The 24,576-nt window shown below is 40.6% G+C and overlaps 1 protein-coding gene across 2 annotated transcripts; it reads left to right on the top strand.

Moving 5' to 3' along the window:
* The first annotated feature begins 353 nt into the window (after positions 1–353).
* GINS1 (GINS complex subunit 1) lies at positions 354–24,290 on the top strand. 2 transcript variants are annotated; one of them, XM_059134253.1, is made up of 7 exons: positions 354–469; positions 9,673–9,737; positions 13,553–13,651; positions 14,156–14,246; positions 18,448–18,564; positions 21,230–21,304; positions 23,739–24,290. In XM_059134253.1, the coding sequence occupies exons 1-7, from the start codon at positions 443–445 to the stop codon at positions 23,805–23,807; spliced, it is 543 nt and encodes a 180-aa protein (XP_058990236.1). In that variant the 5' UTR covers positions 354–442; the 3' UTR covers positions 23,808–24,290. The 2 variants fall into 2 exon arrangements, with proteins under 2 accessions (XP_058990236.1, XP_058990235.1); XM_059134252.1 differs by lacking the exon at positions 354–469 and adding an exon at positions 4,627–4,844.
* Positions 24,291–24,576: the final 286 nt, after the last annotated feature.

Here is a 24,576-nt window from a genome sequence, read left to right as displayed (position 1 = left end):
GGGACCAGGCTGGCCGCGTCGGCCAATTAGCGCCGCGCTCCCACCGGCCCCGCCCCGCCCCGCCCCGCCCCCTCCTGGGTTCCGCTGGGAGCGCGCCCAGCGTCCCGGGCGCCGACCTGCGGCCATTTTGGAGAAGGGCATGCGGAGCCTTGCGGGGCGTCGCAGGCTGGTGGGGGCCGAGCGACGGGTAGTGCAGGCGAGGAGTCTGGGCTAGGGCGCCGCGGCGGGGAGGGTCGCCTTTGCCGGCATGCTCAGCGCCGTGAGCAAAATCACTCGGTCCTGCCCCAGATCAGTGGCCCAAATGTGGAAGGAACACGGCCAGAAAGCACCCAAAGAGCAAGAGCCGCAGAGGAGAGCTGGCTCCTTCCTCTCCCGCCCCAGACTGGTTTTTCCCTAATGCTGGAAACCCAACGTGAACGAATCCCTCGGAAACGTTTCTGTAATGATTTATGAGAAACAAAAGCAAAAGGTAACAAGTCACCATTTTCATGATTTATAACTATTTTCCCACAAGATTTTACTTTTTTAAAAAATATGCTTTCAGGTACTTTTCTTTTTTTAAACACAAACATATAGGTAATTTAATTTTTAAGTTTAGGGCTGAACGTATGAAACTGAACTCATTAAACAATATACTTCTTAAGTCTGTATTTGATTTTAGATTTTTGTAAAGTAATTAGTAGCTGGAGCAGGAGACTCTTGACCAGGTTAGGAGTAGAGATTACTTAAAGAATCTTAAAAAAAAAAAAAAAAAAAGGTGGAAAAAAATCTGTTTCAAAGATAAATTTACACTTGTAAAACCCAAGTTAAGAACTAATTCAGGGGCGCCTACGTGGCTCAGTGGGTTAAGCCTCTGCTTTCGGCTCAGGTCATGATCCCAGGGTCCTGCGATCAAGCCCAGCATTGGGCTCTCTGCTCCGCGGGGAGCCTGCTTCCTCCTCTCTCTTGCCTACCTCCCTGCCTCCTTGTGATCTTTATCTGTCAAAGATTTAAAAAAAAAAAAAGGAGAAATTAGTAGCTCCTTCTATTAGCTTTGTAATGATACTTAAATTGTGAAAGAATTTCATTAATTGTGTTATAAAAATATCCCAACCAGGGGCGCCTGGGTGGCTCAGTGGGTTAAGCCGCTGCCTTCGGCTCAGGTCATGATCTCAGGGTCCTGGGATCGAGTCCCACATCGGGCTCTCTGCTCAGCAGGGAGCCTGCTTCCCTCTCTCTCTCTCTGCCTGCCTCTCAGTGTACTTGTGATTTCTCTCTGTCAAATAAATAAATAAAAATCTTTAAAAAAAAAAAAAAATCCCAACCAGCATTCATATTTGTGTGGATATCACCAAATACTCTTTTAGAATTTAAATTGTGAATTCTTTAAACTGTTATACTAGCACATACTGGGATTAGGAATCCAGAAACTGAATTAAAAAAAAAATTTTTGACCCTATCACTCACAAAATCCTCTTTAATAGGAAAAAAAAACAAAAACAAAAACAAGGGAGGGCTGTTGAGAAGAGAAATGTGAGGGTTATTGAGTCTGGCTGGCATTAGGCCTTGCCCATACAGTCCTCAGCTCTTGGTCCTGTAGGGGCCAAGGGCCAGGCTGCTCCAAGGTGGGCCACTTTGGTTTGAGGATTATTTTGAGCTAAAGGCAATTAAGACCCTATAGACTTCCTCCCTGTGGATGAAACTTTTTGCCCCTCCCTTGACTATATAGAAGAATCTAAATTGGGGGGTTTTCCCAGAATAATTTATTACCAGAAATAAATTTTACCTGAGTGACCCATCTATATGGCAAGACAAGTATCTAATTACCGAACATTTGCTCTTCTTATTGCCCTGTGACTTACATTCTTTCCCTTCAAAGTCCCAGACCCGTACCTGATTCTCCTTAGTTCAGGATAATATACAGATACCTTATTTTGCCTGACTATCTTTGGAATTTCCATGTCAGTGTGGATTCCCTGTATGTAGGAAACTAAATTTGGTTTTCTCCTGTTAATCTATTTCATATCAATCTGATTCTTAGTACAGCTAGAAGGTCCTAGAAGGGAACAGGAAATTCTTGCTTCCTGATATTCCACATTGACTTTCTGTATGGTCTTTAAATACCATCCTACGCTGGTGACACCCACATTTGTATCTTGTACCCCTTCCTTGAACTCCAGGGTCTTCTATCTAATGGTCTACTCATCCACTCTGATATCCTGTAGGCACCTAAAATTACTGTGTTCAAAGCTGAGCTCCCAACTCTTTTCCCATCCCAAACTCCATGTGTAACCTTCTTCACCTCAGGAATGGCAATATTATACTTCTGTTTCCTTGGGTCAGAACCCTGGGATCATCCTTGAATCCTCCCTTCTTATATCTATCTGTATTACCACTCCTTTCAAAATCTATCCAGGATGCAACCATTTCTGACTACCTCCTCTATCCGCACTCTGGCCCAAGCTGCCATCCTCTCTCATTTGGATTATTTTACTAGTGTAAGTGGTCTCCTACCTCCAGTTTTGCCAACTTTTGTCTACTTAACTCACCTGTCACAAAGTTCTTTTTAAAGATGTAGGTCCAGTCCTGTCATTTGTTTGCTTAAAATAACTATATGGTTTCCCATCTCACTGAAGATAAAACAGAAAGCTTGTGAAAGGGCCTCCGGCCCTCACTTTGATCTCAGCCACCAAGGTCTTCCTCCCTTACTCTGCTCGTGTCACTGCCTCCTTGCTGAGGCTGGGGTCTCAAGGAGAGGTGTGGGTGGCATGTGTGTGAGTCATACATCCCCCTCCTTGGGGCCTTTGCACTTGCATTCCTCCTGCTGCTAATTCTCTGCCCATTCTATGGCCCCATCTCCACATGGATTATTCGCTCCCCACTGCAGGTCTGTGCTTTCTCTGAACACTAAGAAAACCCTCAGGTCCTCTCATTATCACTCTGTTTACCTGCCTTGGCTTATTCTCCTGAGCATTTTTCACGAATATATTTATCATTGGTATATCTGTATCCCACACTGGAACATAGACTCTGAGAACAAGGACTTTGTTCACTACTTTATCTTCAGTGTCTAGATCAATGTACAGAATATAGTAGGAACTTCATAAATATTTGCTGAAGGAGTAAGGAATCACCACCACCCTTCTGAAGTGTGTACTGTTGCCCCCATTGTGCTGGTGAGGACATGAATCTCAGGCCGAGGATCTGAAATTTAAAAGGTTTATGACAAAGAAAGGTGGATACATACTGGTGACTGTTGGAATACAGTCTTGTAGCACAGACCACTATGGATCTTGTTTTTAATAAAACTTAGCTAAATTATCCCTGACTGTAGAGCTGAAAAGGAAATGTCAATTAGCTTAAAGATTCAAAGTCCATTTCCATGCTCATTCTTCAGATTACATATCTGTTGTATCTTTATTTGCAAAAGAGGACCATAGTTTCTAGGGTTAGCTAGAATGAATCCAGTAATATTGCCTTTTTAAAAAAGTTTTGCTTTTTTAAAGGTAGCCAAATAAAACAAGTTGTCTCTACAGCATTAATTTTCATCTCTGATTCTATATGATTATGAAAATTTCCATAATCATGTAGGTAAGATTATAGCTGTGTGAATTGATGTTAATCTGGGTATTTCCCCCCTTTGTAGGCTTCCTGATTAAAACTATTTTTAAAACTATTTTCCAAATGTTTTTAAATGACTCCTTTAAAATCAAAGGTGATTTTGTGGGGTTCAAAGCTTAAATACAAAGTCTGTCACTTTAGAAGCTGAGTCAACCTGGTAGGTTATCTATTCAGTTGTTGGGGCGCCTGGCTGATTCAGTCCTGACAACCTGCAACTCTTGATCTCAGGGTACTGAATTCAAGCCCCAAGTTGGCTATGGAGCCAACCTAAAAAAAAAAAAAATTATTTTGCTTTCTAATCAGTACCAAGGGTCTTTTAAAAGCTACCTTAGGGGGCGCCTGGGTGGCTCAGTTGGTTAAAGCCTCTGCTTTCAGCTCAGGTCATGATCCCAGGGTCCAGTGATCTAGCCCCGCATTGGGCTCTGGGCTCAGCAGGGAGCCTGCTTCCTCCTCTCTCGGCCTGCCCTTCTGCCTACTTGTGATCTCTGTCTGTCAAATAAATAAATAAAATCTTAAATAAATAAATAAAAGCTACCTTAGGGTTAATCATGAGAATTAAATGATACATATGTCACACTCCCTACCACAAAGGAGATACCCAATAAAAGTTGGTTTCCCTTTTGAGCAAACAAAAGCCCACACTGCACAACGAAAACGAAATACTGCGTCATTGTATTAATGCACACCAAGTTTCTGAGCATCCTTCTCAATCTCAAAGTAGAACCCCGTTGAACCTAAATGAAAATGACTCGACCTAATTTTAAAAAAAGACGTTGCGAGATACGTATATATCGCGAACTGAGCTTCAAAAGAGAGCCTTTGCTCAGCTTACAGGCCGGAACCCATTCCCGCTGACTCCCGCAGCTGCACGGGTTTCCCTAGGGAAGGATACACCAGCGAAATCCTCCTCAGCTTTCACCTTTCTTATAGTGCGGCTGCGCAGCGGAGGCAATTGTCCTTTGGCCGCCGCCGTAGGCCACGAGGCCCTGGAGCGCGTTTCTATTGGCTGGGCGTGTTTGGCGCCAAAGAGCGAACCGGAGGCGGAGGCGAGTACCTGCGGCTGTGGGACTGGAAGCCACCCGATCCCCAGAGCGGTGTGCGTGAACCCGGCGACCGTTTGGCGTGAGAGTCGGCGGTTGACAAAGCCTCGGGACCGGGCTGCGGACGATATGTTCTGCGAAAAGGCCATGGAGCTGGTCCGCGAGCTGCATCGCGCGCCAGAAGGGCAGCTGCCCGCCTTCAATGTGAGGGAGGACGGGGTCAACCGGGCTGGTCTGGCTGAAGGCGCGGGGCCTGGGAGAGCGGCGGGCGGGCGGGCGGAGGGTGGGCGACCCTGTGGGTCTAACCTGCGTCTCCTCCGAGCGTGGGCTTTCTCACCGTGTCAGCTCCAAAGTAGGGAACAAAATTTTGGAACACAGAAAAACGAAACATAGCAGGAAAAAGAGCATTCATATTTATATTACGCAGCGATTTGGTGAATTTCTTGAGTATATTGCCTTCAGTGTTTCCTACATACAGCGTTACTGCTGGTTCCTTTGCTTGACCAAGCGTATCTTGGCTGCCCGGTAACCATCTAGCGTTTGTTGAACGCTAAGGCAGAAGATAGGCCTGTAGAGCCAGGCCGGGATTCAGGCTCGGTGGTGTGAGGTTGGAGCAGTACTCCGGCTTTCTGTGGCTGTCCGCTTCTGCAAAAACGAGAAAGAGCATAATAATAGGGCTCAGTTCTTCCTGTAGTGAGGGCCCTCGGAGTGGGATGTATATGTGTAGGTCCTCTGGACAGTGCCTGATACTCAATCTGATAATCAACAGATTGGAGATGAGAAAGAACAGTGGCAGGGAGATATTATGGGCGGTTATGATCACTCCTTTAAAAAAAAAATCCTTAAAAAAAGAAATTATAGGGCGCCTGGGTGGCTCAGTGGGTTAAGCCGCTGCCTTCGGCTCAGGTCATGATCTCAGGGTCCTGGGATCGAGTCCCGCATCGGGCTCTCTGCTCGGCAGGGGGCCTGCTTCCTCCTCTCTCTCTCTGCCTGCCTCTCTGCCTGCTTGTGATCTCTCTCTGTCAAATAAATAAATAAATCTTTAAAAAAAAAAAAAAAAAAAAGAAATTATAGATCAAGTTCAGGGATTTGTGCAAACTTACAACATACTGGCGCAGAACCTCACCTTGAACACAGGTTTCCTAGATTCCTGTCTTAAACCTCTTCAAACATAAGAAAATATATAATTGTTGTTCTTCAAGGACAGTTACTTCATTTAAAAAGTTAGGAGACAATGGTGGGAAGTTCAGCAGAGATGCTGGAATGCCAAGGGGTGCAGGCTCTAAAATAGGACTCCACGCTGCATTTAGATAACTAGGCATATGAGGAGACAACCTCAAAGAGACACTTGTCCAATAGGAACTGGCCACAACAGCCTTGCGACTGACTCTGCAGACCTTGAGTCCATCCAACAACCTGTTTCACTCAAATTTTAAGTTACCACTTTTGGGGGGAGTCCAGGGAAGGAACTTAAAACTTATAAAATCACTCCTTTTTCTAGGTCGTAGTTTGGCAGGGCACCTTTTGCAGTTCTGCTGCATGTGCACCTTCTGCTGACAAACCCACCTGCTAGCCAAGTTACTCAGCAGCCTGGAAGACTCAGCTTGAGGAGACTGGCCACTCCTTGACATAGCCAAGCAGGGACAGGCCAATCCATCTGATTGGTCTGATTGTTCCTGTAGGCCCGTGGCCCACAGGAACTTCCAAGAATCATTCCTCCCAGGAAGATGATAGTAGGTCTAGAGCAGGACTCTGCCTTATTCGTTCCAGGATCTCTCAAGGTTAGATGCTGTATTCAGCAAATTGAAATAATTGTCCACTTTCTATATGCAGAACTGGTAATAGTTTAAGTGAGTTTTTAGGAAAATTATCTTGGGCTCCCTGAGGTGGGAATTTTTACTATAGATAAATCTAAATCTGAAAGCATGTATGTATTTTTATTTATTTAAGGTTTTATTCATTTGAGAGAGAACACAAGCAGAGGGTAGGGGCAGAGGCAAAGGAAGAGAGAGAAGCAGATTCCCCATTGAACAGGGAGTCCCACCTAGGGCTCAATCCCAGGATCCTGGAGTCATGACCTGAGCCAAAGGCAGACATTTAACCAACTGAGCCACCTAGGGGTCCCAGCATGTGTGTATTTTTTTTTTTTTTAAGATTTTATTTATTTGAGAGATAAAATACAAGCAGGGAGCAGGGCAGAGGGTAAGGGAGAAGCAGACTCCCTGCTGAGTGGGGAGCCCAATGTGGGACTCGGTCCCAGGACTCCAGGGTCATGACCTGAGCTGAAGGCAGATGCTTAACTGACTGAACCACCCAGGTGCCCCACATGTGTGTATTTTTATAAAATTTCACATGTCTTTTTTTTTTTTTTTTAAAGATTTTATTTATTTGACAGAGATCACGAGTAGGCAGAGAGGCAGGCAGATGGAGAGTGGGCGGGTGGGGGGAGCAGGCTCCCCGCCTAGCAGAGAGCCCAATGCTGGGCTCTATCCCAGGACCCTGAGACCATATATCCCAAGCGGAAGGCAGAGGCTTAACCCACTGAGCCACCCAGGGGCCCCTCATACGTATCTTTTTGTATGCCTGTAGATCTATTACTCATCCAGGAGTTTCAGCTATTTCTTAAAATATTATTTGCTGATAAAAGGAATATTGAACTGAATTCTAAAAGATCAGACTTTTCCATGACCTCTTTTTAACTACTTGAGCAAAGGGAAGATAGAAATCATGCTTAACATTTTTTTTAATTAGGAATTATATATTTTCTTATGTTTGAAGAGGATTAAGTTCTTGATTTTGTAGTTATACCAATAGTCCCAAAATGTTTTTGCTACTGCATACATTTTGGTCTTAAAAGTAGCTGGGTCACTTATCTTTGGATTGCTGAAAGACCTACTATGTAATATTTATGAATTTTAGAATTTTAATAATTTTATTCTTCCAAAGGAAAATTTTTTAGAAGTTTGCCCCAAGGTGGATAGTAGAGAAACCCCTTTGGTCCTTCTCTTGTTGCAAACCAAAAGTGTTCATGTTTTCTGGTAATCTTTTTTTTTTAAGATGTTATTATTTAGGGGTGCCTGGGTGGCTCAGTGGGTTAAGTCTCTGCCTTCAGCTCAGGTCATGATCCAGGGTCCTGGGATCAAGCCTCACATCCAGCTCTGCTCAGCGGGGAGCCTGCTTCTCCCTCTCTCTGCCTACTTGTGATCTCTCTCTCTCTCTGTCAAATAAATAAATAAACAAAATCTTTTAGAGGCACCTGGGTGGCTCAGTGGGTTAAGCCTTTGCCTTCAGCTCAGGTCATGATCTCAGGGTCCTGGGATTGAGCCTTGCGTCGAGCTCTGCTCAGCGGAGAGCCTGCTTCCCCCTCTCTACCTGCCTCTCTTGTCTACTTGTGATTTCTCTCTCTGTCAAATACATAAATAAAATCTTAAAAAAATGTTTAAAAAATATTTTATTATTTATTTGAGAAAGAGAGTACATAAGCAGGGAGAGGGGCAGAAGGAGAGAGAGAAGCAGATTCCCCACTGAGCAAGGAGCCCAATGTGGGACTCAATTCCAGGACCCTGGGATCATGACCTGAGCAGAAGGCATTATTACTACCCTTGAGTAATTTTTTAAGATCTGTTTTCATTATTTATTTACTTACTTATTTTTGTCATGCCTTAGCACTTTTTACAAATGTATACATCTTTATAACCAGTGCCACAGTCAAGATTCCTGTCACCCCAAGGGTTCCCTTTTCCCCTTTTGTAGCTACCTACTATCTGCAGCTGTGGGCAACCACTGATAGACTTTCCATGGCTACAGATAATTGTCTTTTTTGTGGGGAGAGGTTTCTGGATTCAATGTGCTAGGAGCTGCATACTTTTTCTCTAAAGGGCCAGCAGGGATCATACAGTATGTACTCCTTGGTATCTGACTACTATTGCTTACTACAGTGTATTTAAGAGTTTCTTTAATCAGTTATGTTGATTGCGTAAGTTGTCGGTAATTCATTCCTTTTTATTGCTTTTTTTCTCTATATTTATTTATTTATTTATTTATTTGACAGAGAGAGAGAGATCACAGGTAGGCAGAGAGGCAGGGAGAGAGAGAGAGAGGAGGAAGCAGGCTCCTTGCTGAGCAGAGAGCCTGATGCGGGGCTCGATCCCAGGACTCTGAGATCATGACCTGAGCCAAAGGCAGAGGCTTTAACCCACTGAGCCACCCAGGCAACCCTTTTTTCTCTATTTTTTATTGTGGTAGAATATATATACAACATAAAATCTGCCATTTTCACTAATTTTAAGTGTACATCAGTGCCATCAATTACATTCACGTCATTGTACAACCATCACTCCTCTGTCCAAAACATTTTCATCAACTGTGACAGAAACTTTGTAACCATTAAGCAGTAGCTCCCCATTTCCCTCTTCCCTCAGTCCCTAGTAACCTCTAATCAAATCCCTAGGAATTTGCCTATTTAGATATTTCAGGTAAGTGGAATCACAATATTTAACATTTTATGTCTGGCTTATTTCACTTAGGATAATGTTCCCAAAGTTCAGTGCATGTTGATGCATGCAGTACTATATTCCTTTTTATGTCCAAATAATATTCCATTGAGTAGATATACCATATTTGATTTATTAGTTCATCAGTTGATAGATATTTGGGTGTTTTTACTTTGGGGCTGCCATAAATAATGGTGCTCTGAAAATTTATGTACAAAGTTTTTGAATGAACATGTTTTCAAGTTTCTTGAGTATTATACCTAAGAGTGGAATTGCTAGATGATATGATAATTCTATGTTAAATTTTTTGAGGAACCATCAGAATGTTTTTCATAGGACTGCATCATTTTATATTCCTGTCTACAATGTATGAGTGTTCCAATTTCTCCTTATCCTCACCAACACTTGTTATATCCATTCTTATAGGTATTGCTTTTTGATAAAATATCAAAATCAAAGATAAACAGTAGATCAAACATTGCTATGGACTTGGTGGAGGAATTAATAGATGTGTATCAATATCATTTTATATATTCTAGGAGGATGGACTCAGGCAAGTTCTGGAGGAGATGAAAGCTTTATATGAACAAAACCAGTCAGATGTGTAAGTTTTGACAGATAGAAGTCTTTTTTAAGAGTTTTTATTTATGGGGCGCCTGGGTGGCTCAGTGGGTTGAGCCGCTGCCTTCGGCTCGGGTCATGATCTCAGGGTCCTGGGATCGAGTCCCGCGTCGGGCTCTCTGCTCAGCAGGGAGCCTGCTTCCTTCCCTTCCTCTCTCTCTGCCTGCCTCTCTGCCTACTTGTGATCTCTCGCTGTCAAATAAATAAGTAAAATCTTTAAAAAAAAAAAAAAAAAAAAAAAAAAAAAAGAGTTTTTATTTATTTGAGAGCACAAGCAGGGGAAAGGAGGAGAGGGAGAAGGAGAAGCAGGCTTCTTCTTATTGAGCTGCAGCAGCCCAATATGGGGCTCAGTCCCAGGACCTCAAGATTATAACCTGAGCCAAAGGCAGACACCCAACCAACTGAGCCACCCACACACCCCTGATGAGATTGATATTTTAAAACAACTTAAAAAATATGATACTGAAATAAGATAATGTCCCATCAGTTTTTAGATAAGATTTTTTTTTTTTTTTTAATTATCTGTGAGCCTGATCATACTGTAGCTATACAGGACTGAGGGGATTTGTGTTGATCACCCTAAATTTATGGGGATTCAAATAGTGTGTGGTACATAGCAGATGCTCAGTAAATATTTATTTGAATCCTATGACAGGGTATTAGAGTGAATTTAAAAGAAATGAGACAGCAGCAAATAAAAATTCTAACAAAGTGAAATCTAGAGTTTCCACGGCTCATTTTCACTAATAGCTGCCTTGGTGCCTTAAATGGGTAACAGGCAATTTGTAAACTTAATAGGAGCTGCAGTGATTTCCAGCAGCTTTAGCAAAGTTTGCCTAGAACCAGTGCTATAGAAGGCTACAGCCTGGTGTGTAAAAGAGCTCTGGGTTTAGAAAACATTTAGAGCTGAGCATGGTGGTAGCACAGTGGAGCATTTGGGCTGTGTGACAAACTTCATAAGTTCTTGTGATTTGGTGAAGAGTAAGATACAAGGAGTATCAGCTCTGGGATCAGAGGTGATTTATCCAGATCTCAGCCAACAGATGTCAATCAACAGATGTCCGTCTGTGACCTGACATTTCATTTTTGGCCTTATTAGGTACAGTGTTTTGATCAGTTACTTGGGCATAGAAATCAGTAACATGCTGGTAAGATCTGTGGAGCACATAAACAGTGGGAGCATTTTCCAACTGAGTTGTTTAAGGAGAGATACAGAAAAATCTTCACAGGTGGAATGAAGGAAAGAACCATAGCAGGTTTACAGTAAGTATAAGGCAAATATAAAGTCCCAAACTCAAGTTCCCAAGCACTTTGTTCATTCATTAATTCATGCAACAAATATGTACTAAATGATTATGTGCTGATAAGTGGCTCTGGTATTTCAGCTGTAAACGACACAATAAAGATGTCTGTCCCCATAGCCCTCACAGTCTAATAATGCAGAAGATAGATAATAAATAAATACAGATATGCCGAATTGGGATACATGCCATGAAGGAAAACAACAGTTCTGGGAGAGAAAATAATCAATTAAAGGCAGACTTAGATTGAGGTATCAGGGAAGTTCTCTCCAAGGAAGAAACCTTTCAGCTGAGATCTAAAGGAGAAGCCAGTTTCAGTGAGGCAGTGACGGGGCAGAGAGTGTCCTAGGTCAAGGGGGCAGTATATGCAAAGGCCCTGAGTTGTGAAGGAGGGTGGGGTGCTCAGGACAGTGATAGTTAAAGAAGACCAGTGTGGCTGAAGCTTAGCAAGCAGGCAAAGGGTAACACAAGATGAGAATTTTAAGCAATTTTAAGATGGTGGCATGGTTATGTTTTAAAAGATCACCATAGCTACTCTGTGGACAATAGACAAGGGGACCAAGAGAAGGGAGGCATGCTGGCCATCCAGGTGACAGCAGAGGTGACCTGGACTAAGTAGAAAGTGAACAGGTTAAAGACATATTTATTTAGGAGGTGGCCTGACAGGCCTTAGTCCAGTAAGGGAATGATTTTCCTGTATTTGCTGTATTTGTACCATTTGCAAATTTGTGATCCAAAATTATGTGCCCCACCCTCCTAGTTTCTTTCTTGGTGGGGTGTAGGGGACAGTCACTATTATTAGTTTCTGTTAAAATTTTTTCGGAAGTCTATTCCTTTTTAATTACTTGTGTAAAAGTAAATTTTTTTAGGAAGTTATTATGTACTTAATGAAATACTCTGGTATTACCTTGGGTATATTTTATTTGTACTGTTTCTTTATAATCCAGAGCACACTGTAAACAACCTGGAGGATGAATCTGACTTTCAGAGAGTGACAGAAATGTACAGAGCAGATGTAGAAGACGTGATAGGACAGGGACATAGATATTTCCCTCTATTTTCAAGGACTGGAACAGGCACTACAGGAAGGAATCTCTTTTTTATCTGTCCAGTTCCTTTTATTTTTATTTATTTATTCATTTATTTATTTTAAGATTTTATTTATTTATTTGACAGACAGAGATCACAAGTAGGCAGAGAGGCAGGCAGAGGGGAAGACAGGGGAAGCAGGCTCCCAGTTGAGCAGGGAGCCTAATGTGGGGCTCGATCCCAGGACCTTAAGATCATGACCAGAGCCAAAGGCAGAGGCTTTAACCCACTGAGCCACCCAGGCACTCCTATCCAGTTCCTTTTAAAACTCCAAAGTAGATTCTTACTCAATCTGTATTGTCTTTGATTTGTTTTTTTCCATCATTTTTATTATGGTAAAATATAAATAACATAAAATTTGCCATCTCAACCATTTTAAGTGTACAGTGCAGTGGTAGTAAATATGTGCATAATGTTACACAGCTATCAGCACCATCCATCATCATAATCTTTTATCCTATAATACTGAAACTCTGTGCCCATTAATTATACATCTGGTTTGTGGTTTTTCGTTTGTTTGTTTTTAAAGATTTTTACTTATTTGACAGAGAGAGAGAGCTCACAAGTAGGCAGAGAGGTAGGCAGAGAGAATGGGGAAAGAAGTCTCCCCACTGAGCAGAGAGCCCGATGCAGGGCTCGATTCCAGGACCCTAGGATCATGACCTGAGCCGAAGGCAGAGGCTTTAACCCACTGAGCCACCCAGGCGCCCCATACATCTGGTTTTTAAATATGATATTTATCTAATATCTAAGGAGATGTACATTTTGTAGGGTAAAACCAAAATTTTTCCCTCTCTGTGTGAACAACACTGCAATATAGGACACATACATGTTGAAGATCAATAAATATTTGTGGGATAAATGAAGGACCATTTTTACTACCATTTTAACTTACTTTATTGCAAAGATTTAGAAAAACCATTAAAAGAGTAGTCCTATTTAAAATAAAAATATGATATAAGATCATAATCTTGTTAACCATGATGTTAGGTTTATCTCTTACTCCAGCATGGTAAAAGAATTCTAAAAAGTGAGTAAACACAATGTGTGTCTTTTGAAAATAATGAAGATTAATCAGTGTGCAAAAATGCAAAATACCAAATGAATACTTAAATACTTAAGTGAAATACTTAAATACTTAAACACTTAAGTGAATACTTAAATACTTAAATGAAATGCTGATAGCATGATTTTAGGTAAATTAGTTTACTTTTGGTTTTTGGCTTTTTTGTCTTTTAGCATACCAATTAAAGCTCTTATGTGGAAGCAGGTACTATTTGTTTAGATTAATCACTAATTATAAATAGATAAAAACAAACGTGGAGGTCAGTTGTTAGTTGGCTTTGAAAATTTTCCTTATGCTGAAATATGTATATTTGTTCTTTTCTTTTTTAAATGTTCTTACCAGGAATGAAGTAAAGTCGGGTGGACAAAGTGACTTGATATCAACCATCAAGTTTCGACACTGTTCTTTGTTAAGAAATCGACGCTGTGCTGTAGCATACCTGTAAGTTTCTCAGTTTTTGCTTGTGGTGCAGGGAATAAATGGAGGGCTTCCCATGTGGTTTCCTAATTAACCATTTCAAATGGATAACAGACATTGTTAGATTTGTTTTTCCTGTATAAGCATTCTAAATACTTTTCTTTCTTCCATTAAATTTTTTCATTGTGAAAAATTGTAGTATTCATAAAACTAGGGAGAATAATACTGTGAACTCCCATGGAGACATCATATAGGTTTAACAGTTTTTTAACATTTTCCCATATTTGCTTCATCTTGTTTTATTTGCCTGTATTAATACTATTCTAGAAACTGATGGGCTTTTACCACTGAATACTCTAAGAAATAAGGACCTTTGGGGCCTTTTCTCCCATGACCATGGCACCATTCTCAAACCTAGAGAAACAAAGAACTCTTCACTGCACCCATCCAGCCCATATTTATGTCTCCCTGTCATTCCCAAGGTATCTTCTTACAGTCATGCGATCTCGTACCTTCTTTCTGTCCTAGGTATGACCGATTGCTTCGGATCAGAGCACTCAGGTGGGAGTATGGCAGCGTCCTGCCCAATGCCTTACGATTTCACATGTCTGCTGAAGAAGTAAGCTAGTACTGTTGTTCACGTTTCTGAATCTGGAAAATTGTGGTTGTGGCATTGTTCTGTAATAGTATTTGTACAGTAGAGTATAGCATAGTATTGTTCTATAATGGTATTTCTCTTTAAAATCTGTTTTTCAGCAGTTTTTGGTCTGTATTTACTTAGTATATAGTATGATGAGAATGATAGGAGTAATTCTAAGTGCTATGTGGAAACCTCTCAGATTAACAAGATTAAGGATTCCATTATGTTACTTATTAGTGATCCATTTATAGGATTAAAGAACTGGCATCATTTTTAGGGATTTTCCATAAAGAGAGAGTGTGTGTGTGTACTTTCTTATTCGACATGAATACCTGTAACAAAACTCTTCATTTGTCCCGTCACTAAGGCCCAGAGCTAGCCCAATATTTAAGGACACAGGATTAGAGTCAAGTAAACTTGGGTTCAGAATGTTGTTTCTGCCACTGTCTAATCTTTGGTAAGTGACTTGAGTTCTCTCTATGTCTAAATGCCCTCATTTACACAATGAGGGTGGTAGTACTTACCTACTCTAGGCTTGAAGTGACTTCTGACACTATTAGAGTTAGACCAAACTTCCCCAGCTACAGGTTTGGGGGTTTCCAGGGCTTCTTTCTGACTAACTGGCTACAAATTTGAGGGGTCCTGCTATCTCCTTAGGTTTAGAGCTTTGAATATCTTGATTCCAGTCAAACTTCCAGAGAGGAGAGTGGAGATAGAGTTGGAACTCAGTCACATGGATGGTGTTTTAAACAATGGTGCCTGGGGGCACCTGGGTGGCTCAGTGGGTTAAAGCCTCTGCCTTCGGCTCGGGTCATGATCCCAGGGTCGTGGGATCGAGCCCCGCATCGCGCTCTCTGCTCAGCAGGGAGCCTGCTTCCCCCTCTCTCTCTCTGTCTGCCTCTCTGCCTACTTGTGATCTCTCTCTGTCAAATAGATAATAATAAAAAATTTCTTAAAAAGAAAAAAAAAAAGTTTAAACAATGGTGCCTGTGTGATAAAACCCCAGTAAAAATTCTGAACACCAAAGCTTGTGTGAGCCTCCCCAATTGACAGTACTTTGTGTGTATTGTTACATATTGTGCCAGAAGGGCAGTGTGTCATGATTCCATAGGGAAAGGACACTAGAAGCTTCATGTTTGTTTACTGTCAGGGAGCAAGAATGTCCTGTCCCCTTAAGGTCCTTTTAACCAGAATAAGAATCGAATTGACATGAGCTAGATTTTTTGTTTTAAGATTGTGTTTATTATTCATCAGAGAGAGGGTATGCACAAGCCAGAGGAGAGGCAGTGGGAGAGGGAGATAATCTCAAGCAGACTTTGTGCTGAGCACAGAGCCCAGTGTGGGGCTCGATCCCACAACCCTGAGATCATGACCTGAGCCAAAGTCAAGAGTGGGGCACTTAACTGACTGACCCACCTTGGGTGTCCCAACATGAGACAGATAAACAGGAAAAAATCAAATTTCATACATACAGGGAATCCATATAGACATGGAAATTCCAAAAGCAGGCAAAATGAGGTATATGTGTCTTTTCTGTTGTTGTTAAGTAAGCTCTGTGCCCAACATGGGTCTTGAACTCAGGACTCTCAGATCAAGAGAATCAAGAGTCATATGTTCTACCAGTGGAACCAGCCAGGAGCCTCAAGGGTTAGGGGTTTAGGACTTGAAAGGGAAAGAATGTAATCCTCCAGAAGAATGGAAAACAGCAAATGTTTGGTAAACAGATGTTTGAGGGGATGGGTGGGGTAGGGGGTGAGGGGTGGGCACCCACAGAAACAATGAGACAAAGAGAGGCTTTGTTATCAAACAGGCTTTGCTAGGTCCCTTCCTGTCTACCATACCTTGTTCAGAGAATAATGTGGTTGTCTATGGTGGGAACTCTCTTCCTGGAGCAGATACTTAATCTAAATTTTTTAAGGCAGTTGTAAGAGAGACAAAGAGCTTTTCCATTTTCTTTTTAAAGGTTTTTTTTTTTTTTTTTTTTTTTTTTTTTAAAGATTTTATTTATTTATTTGACAGAGAGAAATCACAAGTAGATGGAGAGGCAGGCAGAGAGAGAGAGAGAGGGAAGCAGGCTCTCAGCAGAGAGCCCGATGTGGGACTCGATCCCAGGACTCTGAGATCATGACCTGAGCCGAAGGCAGCGGCTTAACCCACTGAGCCACCCAGGCGCCCCTTAAAGGTTTTTGTTTATTTATTATTTGACAGAGAGAGAGACAACAAGAGAGGGAACACAAGCAGGGGGAGTAGGGGAGAGAAGACTTCCCGCTGAGCAGGGAGCCTGATACAGGCCTCTATCCCAGGACCCCAGGATCACGACCTAAACCAAAGGCAGATGCTTAATGACTAAGCACCCCAGGCCCCCTAAAGAGCTTTTCCTGAATCTGCTGGGTTTAAATTGCTTTTTAACTCAAAACACTTCTTGCTAAATTGGCCCATATTGGGGTGACCTACCCTTTGCGCCTGTAGTACCTTGCCAGACCTCCCCATGTGCCTCTTCCTTCTGCTGCTAGTGTTTCTTATCCCTTTCATTATGGTAAAATTGTGATTGTAATTGTAGCGCTTTCCACAGTTCTGTGAGTCATGTAGGTGCATTATTAAACCTGAGGGCTCAGGCAGGCGTGCACACACACACATACTTTCTTATAAGGATTATGAAGGCGTTTTTCTATGGAATCTTTTAGGAGCTGTATTGTTTTACCTTTCACGAGGAGATCTACAGTACTGGCATTGATTTCTGTGTATAATGTTGAATTTTGAATACGGATAGTGAGATAATCCAATATCACTTAATTGAAAAGTCTTTTTACCATTGCTCTACATGTGGTGCCACTTTTGTCATAAATTGTGTGTCAGTATATCTGAGGATTTGGGATAGGGGACTTTCTCTTCTATTCTCTTAATCTATATGTCCTTATACCAGTTCTACACTGTTGTAATTATTATAACTTTATTATATGTCTTGAGTAAGTATTACCATCTTGTTCTTTTTCAGGTGTATCAACTATTTTTGGCCCTTTGCATTTCCGTGTAAATTTTAGACTCAATTTGTCAGGTTCTATTTCTTTTTTTCTTTTCTTTCTTTTTCTTTTTTTTTTTTTTTTAAGATTTTATTTATTCATTTGACAGACAGAGATCACAAGTAGGCAGAGAGGCAGGCAGAGAGAGAGAGAGGAGGAAGCAGGCTCCCCACAGAGCAGAGAGCCCGATGCAGGGCTCGATCCCAGGACTCTGGGATCACGACCCAAGCCGAAGGCAGAGGCTTTAACCCACTGAGCCACCCAGGTGCTCCTATTTCTTTTTTTTTTTTGGAGATTTTGGTTGAAATTTAATTGAATCTATAGGTGAGTTGATATAATACTGAATCATGTATGTGGTAATCCCTGCATATATTTAGGTCTTAAATATCTCTCAACAATGAAAAAAATAACAGATTTACTTAGACGTAACTTATATAACATAAAGTTTACCCCTTTAAAATATACAACTTGGGGTTTTTTGTATATTCAGAGTATCTGTTATCACCATCTTATTCCAGAACATTTTCATCACCCCCAAAAGAAACTCTGTATCCATTATCAGTTACTCTACATTGTCTCCTGTTTTCCCAGCTCCTGGAGGTTACAAATCTACTTTTTATATAGGTTTTTGTATTATGGATTTTTCATTTAAGTGGAATCATGTAGTAAGTATGTGGCCTTTTGTGCCTTTCACTTAGCATGTTTTTGAGGTTCATCCATGTGCTAACATGTACCATCCTGAGGTATGGCTGAATAATATTCTATTGTATGGATATACGTATCTTATTCACTCATCAGTTGATGGACACTTGGGTGTTTTTCTCAGCAGGGTTTTAATGGTTTCCAGAAAAACTATCAATGCAGAGTTTAGAGAGATCATAATTCTGAAATGGAGTTTTTATCTGGTCAAATGTCTCTTAGGTCTGTGATTAAGTATGCTAGAATGTAACTTCTGTGAGCATAGAGATTTTCACTTTGTTAAATGATCTATCCTAAATCCCCAGACCAGTTCATAACAGGCAATTCGTAATACTTGCAGTTTAAATGAATGAATGGTCAGTAGTGATCTATGTGGGAAAATGTGCTATTTATGAAAGGATAAATATACAATTTCTGCAAGTTTTTCTTTTTATAACTTTGTAAAATGACTATATTTACAGATGGAGTGGTTCAATCATTATAAAAAATCCCTTGCTATCTATATGAAGTCACTGGGAGGAGATGAAGGTTTGGACATCACACAGGATATGAAACCTCCGAAAAGCCTATATATCGAGGTAAGTATACCTTTTAAGATGGATTTTTCTTGGTGTGCCTGGCTGGTTCAGTCGGTAGAGCATGATGCTCTTCATCTTGAATTTGAGGCCTATGATGGGTGTAGAGATTAGTTAAAAGTAAAATCTTTTAAAAAAACCACTAAGATAAAATAGATTTTTCTTCAATGCATAGATTATGCTGACGTTTGTCTAAGAAGAGGGAGTATATGAATATATATTAACTTAACATTAAAAAAGAAACATATATCCAAACCAAAAATGTTACCTCTAGGGGGATGGTGGGAATAGGATAGAATAGCTAAAATTTTCTGAATATACATATTTTAACAGTGTTAACTTTAGAACCATATATATGCTTTATATATTATTAAAAAAACTAAAGTGGAAGACCAACCCGTAGATTTTGAAAGCAGAATGAAACATATGAACCTATGTTTTAAGTTGGTAGATTAGTCGAACAGAAATTATTTTAAATTACTTTAAAGGCAAATAGCTTCTAAAACCAGTAGGTGAAAAGTTAATGGAGATGATGATGAGGTTTACGGATGGGTACAGGTAACACCTAGACCCACTGATCAGGCGTAACATCTAGAAAGGAACAACCAGACATTCTGTTTCATGAGGTCTTGCAAGAGGAAGTGTGTAACACCATTTGCCAGAAAGTCAAACCTGATCTGATCAAGCCTCTAGATAAAACTTCAGTTTATAGGAAATTCGGGGACTGAGGAACATGTTAAGTGACCCCATAGGTACCCACAACAAAATCTAGTTTGTGGGAAACTACCAAAGTACCCACTTTCTTTATCAGTAGATTGCCAAGAGGAAGGGAAAAAGGGAAAAAACTGTATAGATTAAAAGATGTGGAGACATGTCAGAAATGTGTCATGTGTAGCTCTCGTTGGATTCTGATGTAACATGGCAGCCTTAAAGAAAACAGTGATGAAATAGATGGGGGAATGTGGATACTAGCCGGGAATTTCATGATAGTAAAAATGATTAATAAGATGTGATAACAGTTTTGAGATTATGTTTCTTGAAAAAAAACTTACACCTAAAACTAATATAACAGCAACTGAAATTAAATAAAAACTTAAGAAAAGAAAAAGAAATCAGTTGAAACCAAAAGCTGATTCTTTGTGAGCAAGAATAAAATTGATAAACCTCTAAAAAATTAAATAAAAGGAATCTCATTTTTTAGAAATAGGTACTTAAATATTTACGGATGAAATGGTATGTAGGATTTGGTTCAAAATAATCCAGAAGTAGGTGAGGAAGCAAGATTGGCCGCATGTTGATAATTGTCAAAGCCAGTTGATGGAGTTTCATTATATTAGTCTTTTTACTTCTGAGTATTTGAGGTTTTCCATAACATAAGTCTTTTTTTTTTTTTTTTTAAAGATTTTATTTATTTATTTGACAGACGGAGATCACAAGTAGGCAGAGAAGCAGGTAGAGAGAGGAGGAAGCAGTCTCCCTGCTGAGCAGAGAGCCCAATGTGGGGCTTGATCCCAGGACCCTGGGATCATGACCTGAGCCAAAGGCAGAGGCTTTAACCCACTGAGCCACCCAGGTGCCTCTATAAGTCTATTTAAAGAAGCAAAAATGTAGCATTGGGGCAGGGGAGGAGATTCTTCTTAAATGGTGTTTTTTGAACTAAGTAAAATACCTTTGGAAGTCATGTTAAGATTTCAGAGGGATGGGGCACCTGGGTGGCTTAGTGGGTTAAAGCCTCTGCCTGCGGCTCAGGTCATGATCCCAGGGTCCTGGGATCGAGCCCCACATTGGACTATCTGTTCAGCAGGGAGTCTGCTTCCACCTCTCTCTCTGCTTGCCTCTCTGCCTACTTGTGATCTCAGTCTGTCAAATAAATAAATAAAATATTTAAAAAAAAAAGATTTCAGAGGGATCATAGGGCATGAAATCTAGGAAAAGTAGAAGACTGGAACTTGCTGGTGGGGTTGGCTTCACTCATACTAATGCAAGACCTCAGGAGCACCAACTCCTATCCTGGGTTCTCATGGGAGAGGAAAACTGAAAGCTGCAGTCTCTTGGTAATCTTCTTGGCAGTTACAGAAGTGGTTATCAAAAGGCTGCCTCACCCCTCCTACCTCCTGACAAAGAACCTCTCTTGATTCTTCTGATGTGAGTCTGCATCTCTTCTTTCATGGTGTACTTCTACATATTTCTGGGAAATAATCTGAATATTGAAGAAGATTAGAAGAATCCCTTTAAAACAGAAATTGTAGAGACTTACCTATGTTCTTTTCTCAGATACTGATATTTCATGGAAGAGTCTGTTAAGAGGCAAGTTGGAATCAATAAAACATTCTCTTTACTTTGTAGATAGGTATTTTGATTTTTCAGGATTTGCAGAGGGAACACGATATGTGATGTTGTCTTCCCTCACCAGCTCCCTAGGTTTCTTTGCTGTCGGCATGGACATACACATACATGTGGAGATCCTGCCATTCTCCCCATCCCAGCAGGACAGTTGGCTTGTCAGTAAGGAGTCCTAGGCCCAGGTACACAGAGATGAAACAGAGAGACAGAAAGCCTAGCATTTGTACTGGGTGGGTATTTTTATAACCCCTATTTACTTTATGGTCACTATATATTAAACATAATTTAGATAAAACAAAAGGTTTTTGTTTTTTGTTTTTTTCAGGTGCGGTGTCTAAAAGACTATGGAGAATTTGAAGTTGATGATGGTACTTCAGTCCTGTTAAAAAAAAATAGTCAGGTATTTCTCGTGTTGAGATACTTTAAATCCTATGAGAGTGTTGAACGATGCAAATGTTAGAATCAGTAGCAAAGTAAATGTTGCCTTGTGATGAGCATGTGTATCATAAGCATTATGCTTAGTATAAGACACACTGTTTTGCCTGTTTTCTAAATATAAAGACTTGCATATATCAAGAAAAGGTTAATTTACTAGGTTATTGCTTGTATTTAACACTAAGCATGTTACTGGGAAATTACACAGTGAGCCTTTTTCTAGGTAAGTGGGCTTATTCTTATTAAGGGCTTATTAAATTGTTGGATTTAACAGCTCTCTTTGAATTTATTAAAAAGGTGCTAAGTGCTCGGGGCACCTAGGTGGCTCAGTGGGTTGCTTCCTCCTTGCTCTCTGCCTGCCTCTCTGCCTACTTGTGATCTCTGCCTGTCAAATAAATAAAATCTTTGGGGGGGAAAAAAAGGTGCTAAGTGCTCATTTTCAGCTTGTAGGTCACCTTTCAAATTCTAGTTCTTTGGCAAAGAAATAGTGATATCGATCAAAAGTTTATTTTTATTTTATTATATTATATTTTATTTTTTTAAGATTTTATTTATTTATTTGACACAGAGAGAGAGAGAACAAGTAGGCAGAGAGGCAGGCAGAGGGAGGGGGAAGCAGGCTCTCCACCGAGCAGAGAGCTTGATACGGGACTTGATCCCAGGATGCTGAGATCATGACCTGAGCTGAAGGCGGAAGCTTAACCCACTGAGCCACCCAGGCACCCCTAAAGAGATTCTTCAAGGGATCCTAAAATCTTTGATTGTTAGAGCAAAAATTTCCCTCCCAAGTATCCTCTGGGAAGTAGATAGAATGAATAGAAAGCAGATGATGAAGAAGTGCTCTCATCAAAATCTGTATTTCTGGAAGACCCAGCAGGAAGTTGTGATTCACAAGAACAAAGCTATCCTCATAAAGCAAGATAGGAGAAAACTTCATCTCAAACACTGTCATCCTGTGTTTGAATTTCTCTCTCAAGCTCTTTGATCTCTCCACCATAGTGCCCAGGTGGGGCTGGCTCAGGTAGAAACCAGCTGAGCCCGCCCCACCCCTTCCTGCTCCCAGTGCTAGATAGTTGTCACTCTCTGTAGACCGTGCAGAAGCCTTCCCCTTGAGATGTTTAACTTGTCTCAGTATTGCCCACCCTCGATTATAAAAATAGAGGACATTTTTATGTGTCTTTTACTTACTATCTATTTATCTACTTCTAAAATATCTGACCACATCTAAAACCAGTTTTCTATAGAATTTGGTGTAGATCATCCACATAATATAAAACAATAATAAGAACACATTTTTTTGCCATAGATTTCTTTATACTTGTCCATATAGCAAGCATGTTTATGTGCCCAGAAATCAGAACCCCCCCCTACTTTGTAGTAGGAATTGGAATAATTTAAACGAACAACTAAATATATTTTCTCTTTTTTTACATTTCACATTCTTAAGGCATTTTAAAAATCCATTTAACAAATTAGACAGCAGGGTGTCTTCCTGACTGGTCAGGAGGTAAATCCCTGTCTCAGGGCCCATGATAGACCTGTGAGCTGGTGAGGAAGGCCCATAGGCCCATGGAACCATGGCACACTTCCCTAAACTATTGTGATAATCCCTCATGCTGCAGTTATTTTCAAAGATTATTTGCTGTGAACTTCCTAATGTAGGGTTTTTGGTTTTTACCCAAGAACGTCTATCTTTTCTTTGAGACTTCTTTGGTCATCTGTGAGATTGGAAAGTTTTCTGCCTTGCTGCCTGTACTTTCTCACCCCAGACTTCAGTAAACGCTCCCATTTTAAGCCCCTATGTTTTGGGGGAATCAGACAGGGAGAATCTTTTTGGCCTCAGAATGAGAGTGGTTTTCTCTTGGAAGGACATGGAGTATGAGCCTTAGCTGGGTACCAGTGTCTTTACATGCAGTGTGTGAACAGCACCCACCCTGCAAATTACAGATACTTCTAATCCTTGAAAAATACAGGAGGATAGAGGCTACTCTAGTTATTGATGAGAATAAATGTTCAGGCTCAATACTAGAGAAGCTTAATTGAGAAGAAGCTCCTTTCAGTGGTCTTCCCAACAAGCTGTTGTCCCCTTGTGGTCCACTGGTGCAGAATCCCACCCTGGGGTTTCCCAAAATGCAGATAACAAAATTCCTGATGGAATGCATAAGTCTTCAGTTAAGTTTAAATGAAGCAAACTATAAATTTATTTATAAAAATCAGAATTCAGTAGAGTTTTAAGTGGCTTCAATTTCAATTGACTAAAATAACAAATGTACTTACGTTTAGCTACTCAGCTGCTTGAAAAATAGGTGATCAGTTGTTGCTTTTTAATGATGCAAAATGTAATTTTCAATTCTTTTCCAATTTTTTCTCTTTCTCCCTCTCCCCGCCCTTCCCCTCAGCACTTTTTACCCCGGTGGAAGTGTGAGCAGCTGGTTAGACAGGGCATTCTGGAGCATGTGCTGTCCTGACCTTGTGCTGAGGCGCCACTAGGCTTCCCTGTGGTGTGAGGGGCAGCCACACAACGGAATGTGCTGCACGTCCATCTCCACCCTCATCTCTTTGATTTTAAAGGTTCTTTACAGAAGTTCTTCAAGATAACCAGGAGTATCTAGCAAAGGAGTGGTTTGCTTTTCTTTTGTACAGGATTCATCCTCCTCTTTGTAATAAACTATTGTAAGCTATGTCTGTAATTACAAGATTCCTACAGTTACTACAATGTGGTTTTTTGACAAAATTTTTTTAATGGAAGTAAGCATTTGTTAATATTTGATTTTCTTTGTCCTCCCTGGTAATGACTTTATTTTTCCAGTGTACATTTCCAGCCCATGGTATAGCATACTGTCTTATAGTACAAATTCAAGGAAGGTAATAACCTTTCCTAAGTGATAAAACTTCGGCAAATTAATATAGTACTCTTTAATATAATAAAATTCTTTTTTGTTGTTGTCGGGGTCATGTGTTACTTTAGTGATAATTTTCACTCCAAAAATGTTATTTAAGTACCAGAACAAAACACTGTGGTTTATAATGGTGCTTTATAGCGGAACAAGCTATTTTATGCAAATTAATATGTCTTTTAAGACTATGTAATTTCTCTTTTTATTTATTTATTCATTCAGAGGGACAGAGGGAGAGAGAGAGGCAGAGGGAGACAGAAAGCGAGAGAGAGAGGGAGGGGCAGAAGGAGAGAGAGCGAGAACCTTAAGCAGGTTCCATACCCAGTGCAGAGTGTGATGT

Source organism: Mustela lutreola, chromosome 9, assembly GCF_030435805.1.
Source record: "Mustela lutreola isolate mMusLut2 chromosome 9, mMusLut2.pri, whole genome shotgun sequence".
NCBI classification, from domain to species: domain Eukaryota; kingdom Metazoa; phylum Chordata; class Mammalia; order Carnivora; family Mustelidae; genus Mustela; species Mustela lutreola.
The sequence above is the reverse complement of the archived record's forward strand: the minus strand, read 5'-3'. Positions and strand labels throughout refer to the sequence as shown.

Coding starts and splice junctions, on each gene's coding strand:
- GINS1 (XM_059134252.1), top strand. CDS start 4,770: ATGTTCTGCGAAAAGGCCATGGAGCTGGTCCGCGAGCTGCATCGCGCG. Junction 18,565..21,229: donor CGAAAAGCCTATATATCGAG/GTAAGTATACCT, acceptor TGTTTTTTTCAG/GTGCGGTGTCTAAAAGACTA. Junction 21,305..23,738: donor TGTTAAAAAAAAATAGTCAG/GTATTTCTCGTG, acceptor CCTTCCCCTCAG/CACTTTTTACCCCGGTGGAA.